Here is a 17,639-nt window from a genome sequence, read left to right as displayed (position 1 = left end):
CCCACCCCCACTCCAGGTGGAAGGTCAAGGCCGCAGGAAGAGGAGAGGTCTGTGTCCCCCTCTCTGTTTTCAGCTCCCCGCGGGCCCTCAGGGGGCCAAGCGGAAGCTTTGGGCCAAGAAGTGGTACTCTTGATTTCCTCTGGGCCTGGCAAACCCATGATGGCGAACTTCTGACATTGCTTTTGTTTTCCCCAACCTGTCCCCTTTCTTCACTCTCCCCTCCCCACCCCCCCCCCCCCCCCAGCAACTAAAGTGCATTTTCTTTGGAGAATTTTTCAAAACTCTTTTGAAATAATTGGAAACCTCTGGTCTTGCCAAACCTTAGCTGGAAATCATTGTATTAGGGCTGTGACCCAGAAGGGAAAAAACAAGAAGGGAGGTTAGAGAGAGAAAATGGTCACTCCCCACCTCCCCACTGCCCCCCAGTACACCCCACACACATGTTAATGGGAAAGCAGGGACCACATACACACACACAGTCACCTTCCTCTGCAGCCTCCCACACAGAGGCACCTGAGCACAATTCCCCAGCTTGCCACTGATGCCAAGACACACAGTGGGCCCCTAGTTAACTGTTACTTGCAGGTGAACCAGGCCATGTGCCTATATTAACTGTGGGGTTTGTGCCACAGCAAATAAAACAGGGAATATGCCCTGTAAGGGTGAAAACCTTGTGAGGCTTTGCTCTGGATTTTGGCCGCTTGACCTGGTGTGCCCCCATGACGGCTGAACCCATGCTGAGCGCAGGGGGCCAACAATGGCCCGGCCATGAGTGAGGACCCAGACGAGCAACTGTGACTCACTTTCCCTGCCCTGCAGATAAAGGGATTTGAAATATTTACTGCTTTTGCAATAGTGATGATTACACAGAAAATCGCATCCCTGGGCCACTCTGAGTTCCTTAAAAATAGGAAACTTTCCGAGAAAAGTGTTGCATGGTAATTTGGGCAAAAGCCGAGTCTCCAGCGGAGAGACTTGGCTGCAGGATTTCTGGCAGGGACCTCTTCTGAGAAGCCGCTAATGGCCCCGTCTCTTGCCCCTGTGCTACCTGGCGTATTGAAGGGTCAGTGGCACCTGTTGCTTTCCATGTGTTTGTGACAGAAATAACCCTTCCAGTCACTCATCATGAGTCTGACTTTCGCAGTAAGAAAATACCGCAGACTGTCCCAATCAGGAAGGCACGGTGCCTACAGTCCCTGGGGGGTGCCCACTTGCTGAGCTAGACCCCAGACAGCTCCTTTCAAAAGAAGAAGTGAAAACAAGGGAAACGTCTGGGTTCCCGAAAGGGTTATTCCGCCTTAGACTGCCCATAAAAATGCTATTGGCTGTTACCTGGCTCGGCCAAAGTACATCCAGAATGTCTTCTCTCGCCACCCAGTGCATTTGGTATTTTGGCTGAAAGGAAACAAGCAGAACTCTGTGCTTCCAGAGCAAAGATGGAGCCGCAGGATCCAGTCAAGAGGGAAGGGGTAAGTGTGCTGTCAGGGAGGCAGTGAGGAGCAGCCCCATCACAGGACCTGTTCAGCATTGCTGGGGGATGCGTTTCAAAGCTGTGTGCACTGGGGGACCTGCCCTTCAGAGTTCACCCAGCAGCTGGACTTTACAGGGACTAGAGAGAGGAGAAATTTAGAGACCTTTAGGTTTAGATGTTCTTTGGGAAGCATGCTCCTGGAACAGCTTTTCAAAGTAGTTAAAACTGAATTGATGGGACTCAAAGGATTAATTTATCACAACTTCCTTAAGAACTTGAGGTGAAGGGTTTCTGAAGTCAGCAACAATATCCTTACCCATGGCCCCGAGAGGTGTTTTTGATTTGATTTGATTTTGGCTTCTAGACATTTTCATTAACCTTTTCAGCAGGTAAATTAGCTAAGCCAGTATGCAAAGAAGATAGAAAGGATGTTGCAGGATTTGAATGTAACTCTGCTAGGTAGCAGAGATTTCCTTTTAGATAATGAGGCTCCTTTTTTAGAGACAAAAGATTTTTCTGGACTTATCAGGACCTCCTCAGGTGCTGCCATATAACTGCTATTGTTACTTTTGATTGTCTTTTGCTGTACTTTTGATTATCTTTTGGTTGAGGAAAATGCACATAAAATTACTGACACTTTTAAGAAGTTTGCATTTTATTCATTACAACAGCATCTGCTTATATTGATAGGAGGAGATACATATCTGTGCAAATTACTATTTATTCATAGATATGAGACCCTTGCCATGGGCAGGCTGGACACATGTTCTGGGGTTAATAGATTAAAGCCGGTTTGGAAGGTAGAAATAGCTGGGATTCATTTCGGCTCCAACCTGTTCTAGCTGTGGGAACTTGGGCAAGTTATTTAACTACTCTGCCTCTGTTTTCTCACCTATAAAATGGGAATGATAGCCTTGCCACTCACAGAGGGCTTCTGGAACAGCTAAATGAGATGATGCATGTAAATTACCTGGCACCGAGTAGATGCCCCATACATGTTATTCTTTAAATTAATTTATTTTTGGCTGTACTGGGTCTTCATTGCTGCACACAGGCCCTCTCTAGTTGCAGTGAGCAGGGGCTACCCTTCGTTGCGGTGCACAGGCTTCTCCTTGCGGTGGCTTCTCTTGTGAAGCACAGGCTCTAGGCACACAGGCTTCAGGAATTGTGGTGTGTGGGCTCAGTAGTTGTGTCACATAGGCTTAGTTGCTCCTTGGCATGGGGGAATCTTCCCAGACCAGGGATCGAATCCGCGTCCTCTGCATTGACAGGCAGTTTCCCACCCACTGTCCCACCGGGGAAGTCCCCATATTATTATTTTTTGATCATCCTTTAGAGCAGGGTGCTATTGACATTCGGAGCCAGTTGGTTCTTGGCTATGGGGCCGGGGAGGGGGATGGTGGTGGCTGACCTGGGTATTGTAGGTTCTTTAGCATCTCTGATGTCTACTCACCAGATGCCGGTCTCACCCTTGCCCATGAGATTGCCTGCTTTAGAAATCAGTGCGTCACTCCACAGGGATTGTCTTGTCGACCTCATGGTAACAAGACCGTGTTAGGTCAAATGTTATCTCCTCTATTTTACGGAGAAGGGACTGTGAGGCAACAAGAACTTAAGGATTAAGGAATCAGGGGAAGCCCTGGTCATTTCTGTGCTGTCTCTTCAGAGAGTAATGCACCACCCGCCTGTGTCCCCAGGTGCAGCTGCAAAATAACAGAAACTCCCCACATGCTGGTCCCTGAAAATGAACCATGCATTTTGAAAGGAGATGATTAAACGGTTTCATACAAAATATAAGGGCTGATCATAGTCACCTGCTCCTGCGATCCCCCCAGGAAGGAGGCCTCCTTCAGGGCTCCACCCGGGGGAATGCATGCTGCCCCCTTCCAGGCTCCTGAGGGCAGACCTAGTCCTTTGGTAAATACATGCTGGGGGACATCAAAACAGAAATACTCTGGTGGTGGCTGTGAGAAAGAACCTGCAAGTCACAAAGCAAAGCTGGGGGGCACTTAGGGAGCTGAGGAGAAGTGGGGGGGCGGTGAGCGAGGCCGCAGAGTCTGGGCTACCACCCGCATTGGGGATGGGGGCGCTGCTCAGGCTGGTGGGAAGGGCCCAGCTCTCTGTCTCCCCGGTGGCTGTGTGTGTGACCGCAGCCTCACTGGCCTTTGGGTTCCTCACCTGTAAAGAGAAAAGGCACAAATTTGGTGTGCCTCAAGACTTCCCGCTGGGGAGAAAAAGATTCTTGGGCTGAAAGACAAAATAAAATGGATTAGAAAAAGAAAATGCCAGAATGCTTTGGAAGATGAAAGCAGAGTTTTTTGGTGGCATGCTGCCACCACCAACTAGTTGAGTGTCACTGAGCAAGTAACTTCCCTCTGATCTGCATCGTTAATAATTAATATTGATAGCAAACCTCTGATGTAATGTGTAACACTTGTAGTGTGTACCACAAGTCAGCTGTGAGTCTGAGCGTTTCACACATATGAACTCATTTATTCCCCACATCCATCCTGAGAGGAAGGCAGTATCATCATCCCCATTTTACAGATGAAGGAACAGAGAAGTTTAGGAGCTGGCCCAAGTCCACACAGCCAACAGCAAGAAAGGCAGCTGTGAGCTCCCGCAGAGACAGGGCACCTCCGGTTTGTCTATCTCTCCTCCGCTCAGCACTCAGACCTCAAGGAATGTTTGTGAAACTTTGGATTCATTCCATAGTCTGATAAAGTGACTTACCGCGTTAATAATTCATAGGAACTCTTATTTTCCCGGGATATTTTTGTTTTGACTGGAGATGCCTGACAAGCAAAAGTCTTAGGCTGAGAGTGTCTCCCTGATGGTAGAAAAGAAATTGGAGACAAATTCCTAAGAGAGATGGTTTGGGTGGGGCCTTCTTCCTAGAGACCTGGAATCACACCCTGTCAGAAGGCTTGCCCTGAGAGTGGCTGTTCTGCTGGAGTCTCAAAATGTTCTCACCGTCTTGAAAAACAGGAAGCCAGCTTACTGTGGGGACGAGGAAAGTGACCCCTAGCTCTTCTCCAAAGTGCAAATCACAGCTCCCCCTGGCCTCGGACAACAGCCCCGTCTCATGTCTTGAGGCCGCTGAGCCACTTGTCTTTTTTTTTTTTTTTTTAATTTTATTTATTTTTGGCTGGGCTGGATCTTCATTGCTGTGTGGAGCTTTTCTGTAGTTGTAGCAAGTGAGGCTGCTCTTTGCTGCAATGCACAGGCTTCTCTTTGTAGGGGCTTCTCGTTGCAGAGCACAGTCTCTAGGGCACACGGGCTTCAGTAGTTACAGCATGTGGGCTCAGCAATTGCAGCTCCCAGGCCCTAGAGCAGAGGCTCAATCATTGTGGTGCATGGGCTTAGTTGTTCCGTAGCATGTGGGATATTCCTGACCAAGGATCGAACCCGTGTCTCCTGTGCTAGCAGGCAGACTCTTTACCTCTGAGCCACCAAGGAAGCCCCTTTTGTCATTTTTAACAAGCTTGTGGGAGACATGCACATCCTGTCTGGTGCCTTCCTCTCTCTCTCATTTCCTAATCCAACCCGGTACCAAATTCTTCCTTTTGTCCTCCTCACAAGTGTTAAAAAAAGGAAGAAGAGAAGAGAGACAAAAAGGAAAGCTTAAACTCTGAATTTTTCTTACACCCCTCTTTTGTATAGTGTAATAACTTTATTGGGAATATAACTCCCAGACCATTTCACCCCTTTAAACTTATACAATTCAATATATATTCACAGAGTTGAATAACTATCACCATAATCAATTTAAAATTTTTTACTATTTTTTATTAAATTTATTTTTGGCTGCACTGGGTTTTTGTTGCTGTGCATAGGCTTTCTCTAGGTGTAGTGAGCCGGAACTACTCTAGTTGTGGTACACAGGGCTTTTCATTGAGATGGCTTTTCTTGTTGCAGGGCATGAGCTCTAGGGCATGCAGACTTCAGTAGCTATGGCACATGGGTTCAGTTGCCCTGAGGCATGGGAAATCTTCCTGGACCAGGGATCGAACCTGTGTCCCCTGCATTGACAGGCAGATTCTTAACCACTTGTCCACCACAATCAATTTTACAAGATTTTCATCACCTTTAAAAGAAACTCCGTACCTATTGACAGTCACTCTGCATTTCTCCCATCTCCTCCTCTTCTCCCCCAACCCTGGGCAATCACTGATTGATCTCTCTCTCTGTGGACCTGTCTATTCTGGATATTTCACACAGATGGAACCAGGTGATCTTCTGTGACTGGCTTCTTTCACGTAGCCCATTTTCAAGGTCTGTTCACTTTGTAGGCAGTAACAGTGCTTCATTCTTTTTCATGGCCATGTAATATTTCATTGAATGACTATTCCATATTTTGCTTATCAGTTCATCAGTTCATAAACATTTGGGTTGTTTCCACTTTTTGAGTAGGTAAAAATGCTATGAACATTTGTGATCAAGTTTGTGTGAATATATGCTTTCATTCTCTTGGGTATAAACCTAGGAGTGGATTTTCTGGGTCATATACTTGATGAAAGTGAAAGAGGAGACTGAAAAAGTTGGCTTAAAGCTCAACATTCAGAAAACTAAGATCATGGCATCTGGTCCCATCACTTCATGGGAAATAGATGGGGAAACTTTAATGAAGTTTCACTTTACTTTCACTTTACTTTATTTTTGGGGGCTCCAAAATCACTGCAGATGGTGATTGCAGCCATGAAATTAAAAGACGCTTACTCCTTGGAAGGAAAGTTATGACCAACCTAGACAGCATATTAAAAAGCAGAGACATTACTTTGCCAACAAAGGTCCATCTAGTCAAGGCTATGGTTTTTCCAGTGGTCATGTATGGATGTGAGAGTTGGATTGTGAAGAAAGCTGAGGACCAAAGAATTGATGCTTTTGAACTGTGGTGTTGGAGAAGACTCTTGAGAGTCCCTTGGACTGCAAGGAGATCCAACCAGTCCATCTCAAAGGAGATCAGTCCTGGGTGTTCATTGGAAGGACTGATGCTGAGGCTGAAACTCCAATACTCTGGCCACCTGATACGAAGAGTTGACTGATTGGAAAAGACCCTGATGCTGGGAGGGATTGGGGGCAGGAGGAGAAGGGGACGACAGAGGATGAGATGGCTGGATGGCATCACCGACTCGATGGACATGAGTTTGAATAAACTCCGGGAGTTGGTGTTGGACAGGGAGGCCTGGTGTGCTGTGATTCATGGGGTCACAAAGAGTCGGACACGACTGAGCGACTGAACTGAACTGATATTTACTCTACATTTAACTTTTTGAAGAACTGTTGGACTATTTTCCAAAGTGTCTGCACCATTTTACATTCCCCCAGCAATGTGACAGGGTTCTAATGTTCTCGATGTCTTTATCAACACGTATTATCTGTTTTGTTGGCTTTAATCATCCTAATGAGTGAGTAGTAGTATCACACTGTGGGTTTGATTTTCATTTTTCTCACAGAGTACCAAATCCTTTGATTTTGCTTCCTAAAATAATCCTCAAAGCTGGCACCTCTTGCCCCTGCGTCAGCCACTCCCCTACCCAAGCCCCCACCCTCTCTCAGTCACTTTCCTGACTTCCCTTTTTAACCACTTCAGTGGATTTTCTTCATAAAACTTGCTACAGTTCTAGTTTAATTATCAAGTACTTAAAAAAAAAAATGTCTTCCCCATTGGACCACAGTCTTCTTGGGGGCAGGTATTTTGCTTGACAGACTGTAGGGTGGTATCTGGCTCATAGTTGGCTGTCAATAAATATTTGTTTAATCCATTGTCCATGAAAAATTAATCAACAGTCAATCTAAGAAAGACATGGAAATTTTTATTCACACCAGCTTGAGGATTATAACCTGGGAAACAGCCTTTCAGAGAATTCTGGGGACTGGTCCTGCTGTTAGATGTCAAAGCACAATTATGTAATTTCTGAGACAGAGGGTTATATACATTAAAGTAACATATTGATGGTTTACATAGTCTAGCAAAGCAAGTAGAGAGCTATTGTGACCTCTTATAGGATTGAAGAAGGAATGTTATCTCCTAAGGTTTTATCTTCCTGGGGCCAGGAGGAAATTGCTTCTTTTTTAATTATTTATTTATCTATTTAGGAGTAGACATTCCTGTGTTTTCTAAGGGGACCTAGTTAATGTGTAACACAGATGCACAATGCACCCTAAAGGGGAGGAGATAGTGACCCAAGCAGCGAAGAAATTTTTACCTTAAATTTTTCTTTTCCTGCCTTAAGAATGATTCTGTTTCATCCAAAGGAAGGAATTTGGACCAGCAAGGTCAGTGAGGGCTTACCAGAATGTCCTTGCTTTTTCCACAAAGGGTGAGCTCTGATTCCCAAGGGTCCCTAGAATGTGCCTGTGACTTGAATTCAAGGAAGAAGCCAGAGACTAGAAGTTGAATCATGTGCTCCAGGCTTAGAGAATTGACAGCCTGAGATCCTTCTGATGAGTTTTGCTAGGATCCTGTAAAAGCAGTCAGGGAGCTGTCTAGTCATGTGCCTGGCAAGATCCTCCCGGTTTAGGGTATGAGCTCAGGGCATCACCCAACTCCCTGGCTGAGCTTTGCTTAGGACTTTAAATCTTAGGACTCATCAAAGCAGAATGTCGGAGTTGCCCCTGCAGAATGAATGAAACTGGGTGCATTTATAGTTTGTCACTTACTGAGAAGAGAATTGGAAGAGGAGACATTTTAATCAACATTTTTTCTTCCTTCATTTCTTTCTTCCTTCCTTCCTACCTTCCATCAAGTCAAGCAATAGGACAGCTATGAAGTGAAGTGAAATTTGCTCAGTTGTGTCCGACTCTTTGTGACCCCATGGACTATATAGTCCATGGAATTCTCCAGGCCAGAATACTAGAGTGGGTAGCCTGTCTCCCTTCCCTTCTCCAGGGGATCTTCCCAACCCAGGGATCGAACCCAGGTCTCCCACATTGCAGGTGGATTCTTTACCAGCTGAGCCACCAGGGAAGCCCAAGAATACTGGAGTGGGTAGCCTATCCCTTCTCCAGCTACAGGGGAAGGATCTTTGCTTTGTTCTCTACTATCTCCCTAGTACATAGGACCAGAACCATGCCTGACTCACAGTGGGTGCTCAGTCTGTTGAATGAATGAATGAATGAATGAGTGAATGATTACCCAGAGCACTTCGGGAGATGAGCTCAGTTGGCCCTATGCTACCTACTGGGCGGGGTTTTGGGGGTGGTGGTGTGTGTGCCTACCTGTGTGCCCCCGTCTTTAGAAAAGACCATGCAGCAACTGCCCTGGAACCCTTTTTCCCTCCTGGGCCCCACTGCCTGCTCCCCGACTTCCATCACCCACTGCCTCTACTGGCCCCAGGGAGTGCTGGGGCCTGAACCCACTGCTCCCTGTCGGTGGCTCTTCTCATCCTCGCCAGAAACTTCCTGTGAACAAGCGTTTGTTAATTCATTTGGTGGAGGGAGGGTTCGGCTCTTAACCAGGGCCCTTGCGGGTCCTACAGTTGCTCTGTGAGGTTGGGGAAGGGTGTCACTAGCTCGCATGCCCCCTTCCGGGCACTAGGCAAGGCCCGGGTGACCACTGTTTTTCGGCCTGTCCTGCTCCTACTTGCCTTTCTCAAGAGGTCCTCCTTAGATCAGCAGGGATGTTGTTCAAGGAGGTATGAGGACCACAGCTCGGCACAGGAGGTACTGAGTCCATGTGCCAGGGTCCTCACTAGGAGAACAGGATGAAGTGCATCAACAGTGTGTTCTGAGAGCCACACCCAGACTCACCCCCAGTCAGTGGATTCACCTTCAGGACTAGACGCTTCCATAAAATTAATCCTCTCAATAACTCCAAGGGTTGTCATTATCCTAATGCTAAAGTTGAGGAAACTGAAGATCAAAGAAATTAAGCCAGAAAGTGGCAGTGAGCAAATTCAGACTGAGATCCATAGATTCTAACAGCAAACCTCCTTCCACTTTTACTTCCTCCCGATTTTCATTCCTTCACTAATGAACCCCTACTTGTCATTAAAGATTGTCTTAAATGAGTGTTCAGTTTCCCAAGGGTCAAAGGGGATATCACGGAATGTGTGTGTTTAAAGAGACCCCTGAAATCTATATTTAAATTTTTTTCACTGTGCCTTCTGCTTCTTACAGCGAAGTCCAGAGGTTAAAGGAAATGAATCAGTGACCCTAAATAATTAAAAATTTTCACAGTTCTTCTCTCTGATTTTTAAGGGAGTTTGTGTCGGAGGCAACACTTTGAACTACAGCCCACCAGGCTCCTCTGTCCTTGGGATTTTTCAGACAAGAATACTGGAGCGGGTTGTCATTTCCTCCTCCAGGGGATCTTCCTGAGCCAAGGATCAAACCCACATCTCTTGCATCTCCTGCATTGCAGGCGAATTCTTAACATGCTGAGCCATCAGGGAAACCCAGGTGGCATAGTGGTAAAGGAACCACCTGCCAATGCAGGAGACATAAGAGATGTGGGTTCAGTTCCTGAGTCAGGAAGATCTCCTAGAAGAGGAAATGGCAACCCCTTCCAGTATTCTTGCTTGGAGAATCTCAGGGACAGAGGAGCCTGACGGGCTACAGTCCTTGGGATGGCAAAGAGTTGGACACGACTGAGTGACTAAACACACAAACACATGTGTTGGAGGCAGCGCTTGAGAGCATTTGCTGCAGTAGGCCAAGGCAGCTCCACAGCAGAAATGTAGTAGAAGCAACTCAGACATTGGATGGAGTTTTGGAACAGGTGACCCTTCAGTTTTGTTCTGACCCAGTGATTCTCAACCAGGGGCGAATCCCCACCTGCCCTGGGGACATTTAGCTATGTCTGGAGACATTTAGGTTGTCACAGATGGTGGGAGGGCTGTCTCTACTGTGCACATAGGACAGCCCCCCATAACACAGGATTGTCTAAGCCTAAGCGCTACTGTTAGCGCAAGCAGGAAACCTGCTCCACCCAGGTGAGTGGTGGGTAGGTTTCCAGACACGGAGTGGTTGAAAGACTGTGGGTCTTCAGGTCCCATTACGTCCATCTTTCTACAAGACTCTGAGTAAATCCTGAGTTCCCTGGAAGCCCGGGGCTGCTTCCTGACCTAAAGCTGTGATCTCGTCTCCCGCAGAGGCTGACACCCGTGATTGTTCTGGCGACACTGATAGCTGCCTTTGGGTCGTCCTTCCAGTATGGGTACAACGTGGCCGCTATTAACTCCCCTTCGGTGGTAGGTTGCTGTGGGGCAAGGCGCAGCCCCCCAGGGAACAGGGGGGTGGGTTTGGAGCAGCTGGGGTCTGGGTGGCTGCTAGGGTGGGATTGCACACATGTTGAGGGCACACGGTGGGGCCTCGAGTGAAGGGAGGGGTCACACCCAGGAGACAACAGCACAGGCTCAAGGAACCTGCAGGCACAGGGCCGTGGGGCTCCACCAGGTCCCCGGGCCTCAGATTCTTGTGGAGAGCCAGGCCTGGCTGGACACAGGGCAGGCTGGCCTCAGGGGTGGGCGGGGGAAGGTTTGAGAGGGCTCTGATCTTCTACAGACAGGTAATCCATAGCAGGGTCTGGATGGGGAAGGGATCATCCAACATTGATTCTGTGATTGAAAGCCTGGAGTCATTCCTTTCTGGGGTTAGAAACATCCTGAGCAGTTTGCCTATCGGAGGCCTCGCAGCCCCCTACCTCCTGCCCCCGGCTCGTGGGTGCCCCCTGCTAATTGCTTTTAATCCTTACTCCCTCTCCTCCACTTCATCATGTTGATTTGATGTTCACATGCCCAGCTCATCCCATCAGGTGGCCCAACAACTTCCATTATTCTTTCTGCAAACCAGCTCAAATGATTCTGGTGTTCTGCTTTGCTCTGCTCTCCAGTTCATGAAAGACTTCTACAACTATACCTACTATGACAGAATCGGTGAATACATGAACGAGTTCTACTTGACCTTGCTGTGGTCGATTACTGTGTCCATGTTCCCCTTCGGAGGCTTCCTCGGCTCTCTCCTGGTCGGCCCCTTGGTGAATAATCTAGGCAGGTAAGAGACAGTGAAACTCATAGACTCCATCAGAGTTTAAAACCCAGACCAAAAACAAAAGTCTCACAGACTAACAAACTTATGGTTTCCAGCGGGGAAGGATCGGGGCAAGGGATAGTTAGGGAGTCTGGGATGGATATGTACACACTGCTGTATTTACCATGGATAACCAACAAGGACACATTGTATTGCACAGGGAGCTTTGCTCTGCCACATAAGATGGTGGCATGGATAGGAGGGGAGTTTGGGAGAGAATGGTTACATGGATATGTATGGCTCAGTCCCTTTGCCGTCCACCTGAAACTGTCACAACACTGTTAATCGGCTATACGCCAATATAAAAGAAAAAGTTTCAAAAAAAGAAAAAAAAATTTAAAAAAAGCCAAGCTTAAAGCAGAAATCATTATTGTAAAACTAGGTAATGACCACTGTGATGATTTTTGTTTCCTAATGGAGTTAAGAAGACCAGACCTTGACCAAGTGTCTGGGGACTTATTAAGGGTGGAGGTGGGTGGGGGTGACAGTTCTGAGGCTCTGGGGTGGGCTTGGACAGAATAGAGAGTGCTTCAGAGATCAGGACTCACTCCCACTCTTGCCCTCTCTTGCCTTGAAATCTTACCACAACTTCCTTCTGGCCTTTGGAAGAGTCAAGTGTAGGACAGCATGGCCAAGACATGGGGCACAATGTAGACTGTAGCCTAATGCTCCTAAACTCTGCCTCCTAAGTGAACATAAGCTAACCTGCTCTGTTCTTTTACACTGGGGTCCAGTAATATGCAAAATGTAGCCCAAGTTAAATTCCTGCAAAATTCTGAAGTGACTGAGACCAATGTCGAGCCCTTCAGGGTGGTCCCAGGGTGACCCTCATTGTGAGTGTCATGAACGCCAAGAGCAGAGCTTAAATCTTGCCTCTAACTCTAGACACACGAGAGATTTTGTATGTGATTCCCCCACTCCCCGGGTAAAAATCCACAGGCATGAGATAGCAGCTTTGTTATGAGCAATGTTTAAGAGTTCCTCCCCTCCAACCTCCTCCCTTGGAGGATGGGTACACAGAGGCAGGTTGAGGTCAGGGCTCCGTTCTCGGCCACAGATCTAGTGAGCTCAAGAGTCAAGGCCTGACTTTACAACTTAATTCCTTCCCCAGTCGTTTTCGAAAAGAATCTAAGGACCTCCCTGGTGGCTCAGAGGTAAAGAAGCTACCTGCCAACTCAGGAGACACAGGTTCAATCCCTGATCGGAGAAGATCCCATGGGCTGAGGAACAACTAAGCCCATGTGACACAACTATTGAGCCTGTGCTCTAGAGCTTGGGAGCCACAACTACTGAACCCGCGTGCCCTAGAGCCTGTGCTCCCCAACAAAAGAAGCCTCTGCAATGAGAAGCCACAACTAGAGAGTAGTCCCCTCACTGCAACTAGAGAAAAATGCTCGCAGCAATGAAGACTCAGCACAGTCAAAAATAAATAAGTCAAATTATATATATATATATTAAAAACACACACACACACGATAGAATCTGAGAATAGACACAAGCTGTGAATCTAAGATCCTGAAGTCTTTCCGATAGTCTGGTGTTGGATGCACAGTTCTCCCTGTGGACCACCAGGGGGCAGGACATCCATCAGGTCACAGGTCTGCAGGGTGCTTCTCCTTGGGTGAAGGACTAGCAGTCTGGTCTGCAGGTGGAGCTGACAGTTACAAGTCCAACTGAAGATGTGATAAATACTGTTCAGTTGTTTGTGGTTTTCTTAAAGATTTGTCGGCGTTCCTTAAATATCAGTAGCAAGCTAACAATTTATTGATTTGTTTGTCTGTGCCAGGCTCTATCCTAAGTGCTTTTAGGGGATATTCAGTTCACTTCAGTTCAGTCGCTCAGTCGTATCTGACTCTGCAATTCCATGGGCTGCTGCATGCCGGGCTTCCCTGTCCATCACCAACTCTGGGACTTTACTCAAACTCATGTCCATAGAGTCGGTGATGCCATCCAACCATCTCAAAGCTTACTTTTGTTAGGTGTTTAATGAATTAATTTATTCATTTGCCTGTTCCAGGTCTTAGTTGCAGCTTGGGCGATCTTCAGTCTTCGTTGTGGCATGCAGGATCTTTAGTTGAAGCATATGGGATCTAGTTCCCTGACCAGGGATCGAACCTGGGCCCCTGCATTGGGAGCTTGGAGCCTTAGCCACTGGACCACCAGGGAAGTCCCCATATAGTGAAAATTCAAAATCTTTAAATGTTCAAGTGGTCACATTTAACTCATTCATGATTTTTGCTTTTTGTGTCTTAAATAGTCTTTCCTACCAGATGTCTGGGAGGGCATGGTAACTCCCATGGACAGAGGAGCCTGGTGGGCTACCATCCATAGGGTTGGAAAGAGCTGGACACAACTGAAGCAACTTAGCACGCATGCACGCACCAGATGTCATACGGATGGTCTTCTATAATTTAAAAAATAATTTTACAACTTTGTCTTTCCCATATAGATCTGGAATTTTGTTTTGTATTTAATGAGTGAGTGGTGAGGGAAAGCCAGTTTTAGTTATTCATATTCCTTTACTCTTCTGTGTTAATTTTAAAATCAGTTGATCAAAATCCCTGAAAAAGGATTGTACTTGGAATTACTTTGGATTTATCATTTAATTGGAGGAAAACTGACATCCTTACACTATTGAATCTTCTCTTTCACGAGCAATCTATGACTAATTTATTTATCCCAGAAGTTACTCCAGTTGCTTGTCTGAGGCTTCATGTCTTCATTTCTGGAGAGTTTTCAGCCATCACTTCTGTGAATATTTGTTCTCCTCCATTTTCTATATTCTTTCTTTGGGAAACTCCTCAGTGTCTTTGTTGTTGTTGTTGCCTTTTTTACTTCTTTAAAAAATTATTTTTAAAAGTTATTGTGGGAATTCTCAGTGGTTCAGTGGTTAGGACTGGGTGTTTTCACTGCTGGGGCCTGGGTTTGATCCCTGGTCAGGAAACTAAGATCCTACAGGGAAAAAAAAAAGGCGGTAAAATGTATGTATAACATTTTAATCAAATTTTAATTGTGTAGGTTATCAGCATTAAGTGAATTCACATTGTTGTGTAACCATCACCACCATCCATTGCTATAACTTCTCATCTTGCAAAAATGGACACCATGTACCTATTAAACAATAACTCCCCTTTCTCCTCTTCCCCTAAGCCACCAATGGACTTTCTATCTTTGTGCATTTGACTACTCTAGGGACCTCATGTGAATGGAATCATGTAAGATTTGTCCTTATGTGACTGGGTTATATCACTTTAGCCTAATGCCCTCAAAGTACGATATTATTGTGGCACATGTTGGGATTTCTTTCATTTTAAGGCTGAATAATACCCAGTTGTATGAACATACCACATTTAGTTTACTCTTTCATTCATTGATGGATGTCTGGGTGGCTTCCACCCTCTGGCTACTGTGACTAATGATATTATGAAAGTGAAAGTATTAGTCGCTCAGTCATGTCCAACTCCTTGTGACCCCATGGACTGTAGCCTGCCAGACTCCTCTGTCTGTGGAATTCTCCAGGCAAGAATACTGGAGTGGATAGCCATTCCCTTCTGCAGGGTATCTTCCTAACCCATGGATCAGACCTAGGTCTCCTGCATTGCAGGTGAATTCTTTACTGTTTAAGCCACCGGGGAAGCCCAATGATATAATAGTCCTCCCTACCTTAATCTGTCATACTTCCCTCCTCTTCCTCCTCCTCCTCCTTCTCTCTCTCTCTTTCTTGCTTTCTATGTAACTTCCCCAGATTTGCCTCTCTATTCATTAATTCTCTCCTCCACTGCAGTTCATCTTCTGTGTTTTTGTTTCAATGACTATCTTTTTCATTTCTATAATTTTTATTCATTTGTTTTTAAAGTCTTATCTTTTTTTGCCATTATTTTGGATAGTTTTGTTTTATATGCTTTCTTATTCTTTGTGTACTATGCTTTGACTCCTTATTGTTTTTAATTTATTTTTTAATTAATTTATTTTTAATTGAAGGATAATTGCTTTACAGAATCTTGCTGTTTTCTGTTAAACCTCAACATGAATCAGCCATAGGTGTACATGTATCCCCTATGACACAACTCTTCTAATACATATTTTGTAGCTTCTATCTAATCCTATTGTCTGAAGCTGTACTGTGTGTGTGTAGCCTCTTGTATGTGGCGGATTGTTTTGTGTGTCCTGTAATGGTACTGCTCCTTCCCAGGGGGTAATGGGAGTGGTGGCTGGGGACTTCTGGGAGCCTGATGCGAGGGGACACTCAAGAGAAGCTTTCACTTTGCCTTTGGCTCTCCAGGGCCCAAGTCCATGTCCAGTCTTGACTTAAGTGGGAATGCTTTGTAAGTTTCACTAAGTTGGACTTGTTTTTTTTTATAGGTTTTTAAGGGATGGGCTTCCCTCATAGCTCAGTTGGTCAACAATTCGCCTGCAATTCAGGAGACCCCAGTTTGATTCCTAGGTCAGGAAGGTCTGCTGGAGAAGGGATAGGCTACCCACTCCAATATTCTGGCCTGGAGATTCCATGGACTGTAAAGTCCATGGGGTCGAAAAGAGTTGGACACGAGAGAGCAACTTTCACTCACTCATTCACTGTTTTAGGGGATACCCTTTATCAGCGCACATAAGTTCCCTCATTTTTATGTAAGTGAAAGTGTTAGTCACTCAGTCGTGTCCAACTCTTTGAGACCCCATGGACTGTAGCCCACCAGGCTCCTCTGCCCATGGAATTCTCCAGACAAAAATACTGGAGTAGGGTGCCATTGCCTTCTCCAGGGGATCTTACCACCCCAGGGATCGAACCCAGGTCTCCTGCATTACAGGCAGATTCTTTACCATCTGAACCACCAGGGAACCCCAGCTCTTATTTTTATGCAAGGTTTTTAAAAATCATAATGGGTATCAAATTTTGTTGACTTCTTTTACTACTTCACTTAATAATCTTATATTTTCCCCAGTATAATGTTTAGTATGGTGTTTTCAACCTTGAAAAGGAAAAATGAAAGTTGCTCTGTCATTTCTGACTCTTTACAGTGAACTCTATACAGTCCATGGAATTCTCCAGACCAGAATACTGGAGTGGGTAGCCATTCCCTTCTCTGGGGGATCTTCCCAACCCAGGGATTGAACCCAGGCTTCCCGCATTGCAGGCAGATTCTTTACCAGCTGAGCCACAAGGGAAAATATTCCTTTTATTTATTTATTGTTGGTCACACTGGATCTTTGTTGTTTTTGCCTAGGCTTTCTCTAGTTGCGGTGAGCAGGCACTATTCTTCATTGTGGAGCAAGAGTTTCTCATTGTGGTGGTTTCTCTTGTTGCAGGGCATGGGCTCTAGGCACTTGGGCTTCGGTAGCTGCAGCATGCAGGCTCAGTAGTTGTGGCACATGGGCTTAATTGCGCCTCAGCATTGGAATGTGTCTGGACCAAGGATCAAGTCCCCTGCATTGGCAGGCAGGCTTTTATCCATTGCACCAACAAGGAAGTCCTGAGAGATTCTTATCTGTACTGCTGAATTCAATCAGCTAATAATTCACTTAGGATTTTCACATCTGTGTTGATAAGTGAGGTTGGCCTAAACTTTTCCTCTAAGGTCCTTATCCAGTTTGGATTTCAAGATTACACTAAAAGCACAGTAGTTTATGGTTTCAAAACCCTTTGTTGTTATTGTTCAGTCACCCAGTCATGTCCGACTCTTTGTGACCCCATGGACTGCAGCACACCAGGCCTCCCTGTCCCTTACCATCTCCCAGAGTTTGCCCAAGTTCATGTTCATTGCATCAGTGATGCTGTCCAGCCGTCTCATCCTCTGTTTCCCTCTTTTCCTTCTGCCCTCAATCTTTAGCAGCATCAGCGACTTTTCCAATGAGTCGGCTATTCGCATCAGATGACAAAAATACTGGACCTTCAGCTTCAGAATCAGTCCTTCCAAAGAGTATTTGGGGTTGATTTCTCTTAAGATTGACTGGTTCGCTCTCCTTGCTGTCCAAGGGGCTTTCAGGATCTTCTCCAGCACCACAGTTTGAAGGCATCAATTCTTTGGTGTTCTGCCTTCTTTATGGTCCAGCTCTCACAACCAAGCATGACTGCTGAGAAGACCATAGCCTTGGCTATATGGACCTTTGTCGGCAGAGTAACGTCTGTTTTTCAACACAC

General features: G+C 46.0%; 1 protein-coding gene across 2 annotated transcripts in view; it reads left to right on the top strand.

Annotated features, from left to right (window-relative positions):
* LOC122452456 (solute carrier family 2, facilitated glucose transporter member 5) overlaps positions 1-17,639 on the top strand; it is a 44,413-nt gene that overhangs the window by 15,243 nt on the left and 11,531 nt on the right. Inside the window, exons 1-3 of one of the 2 annotated variants that reach the window (XM_043486088.1) lie at positions 1,285-1,469; positions 10,567-10,665; positions 11,307-11,467. In XM_043486088.1, the coding sequence (XP_043342023.1) occupies positions 1,437-1,469; positions 10,567-10,665; positions 11,307-11,467 (293 nt within the window). In that variant the 5' untranslated portion in view covers positions 1,285-1,436. Of the gene's footprint in view, positions 1-1,284; positions 1,470-10,566; positions 10,666-11,306; positions 11,468-17,639 lie in introns of those variants that run through there. The other variant, XM_043486087.1, reaches the window with a different exon arrangement.

Source organism: Cervus canadensis, chromosome 13, assembly GCF_019320065.1.
Source record: "Cervus canadensis isolate Bull #8, Minnesota chromosome 13, ASM1932006v1, whole genome shotgun sequence".
NCBI lineage: Eukaryota > Metazoa > Chordata > Mammalia > Artiodactyla > Cervidae > Cervus > Cervus canadensis.
This window is presented reverse-complemented; position numbering and strand designations above follow the sequence as displayed.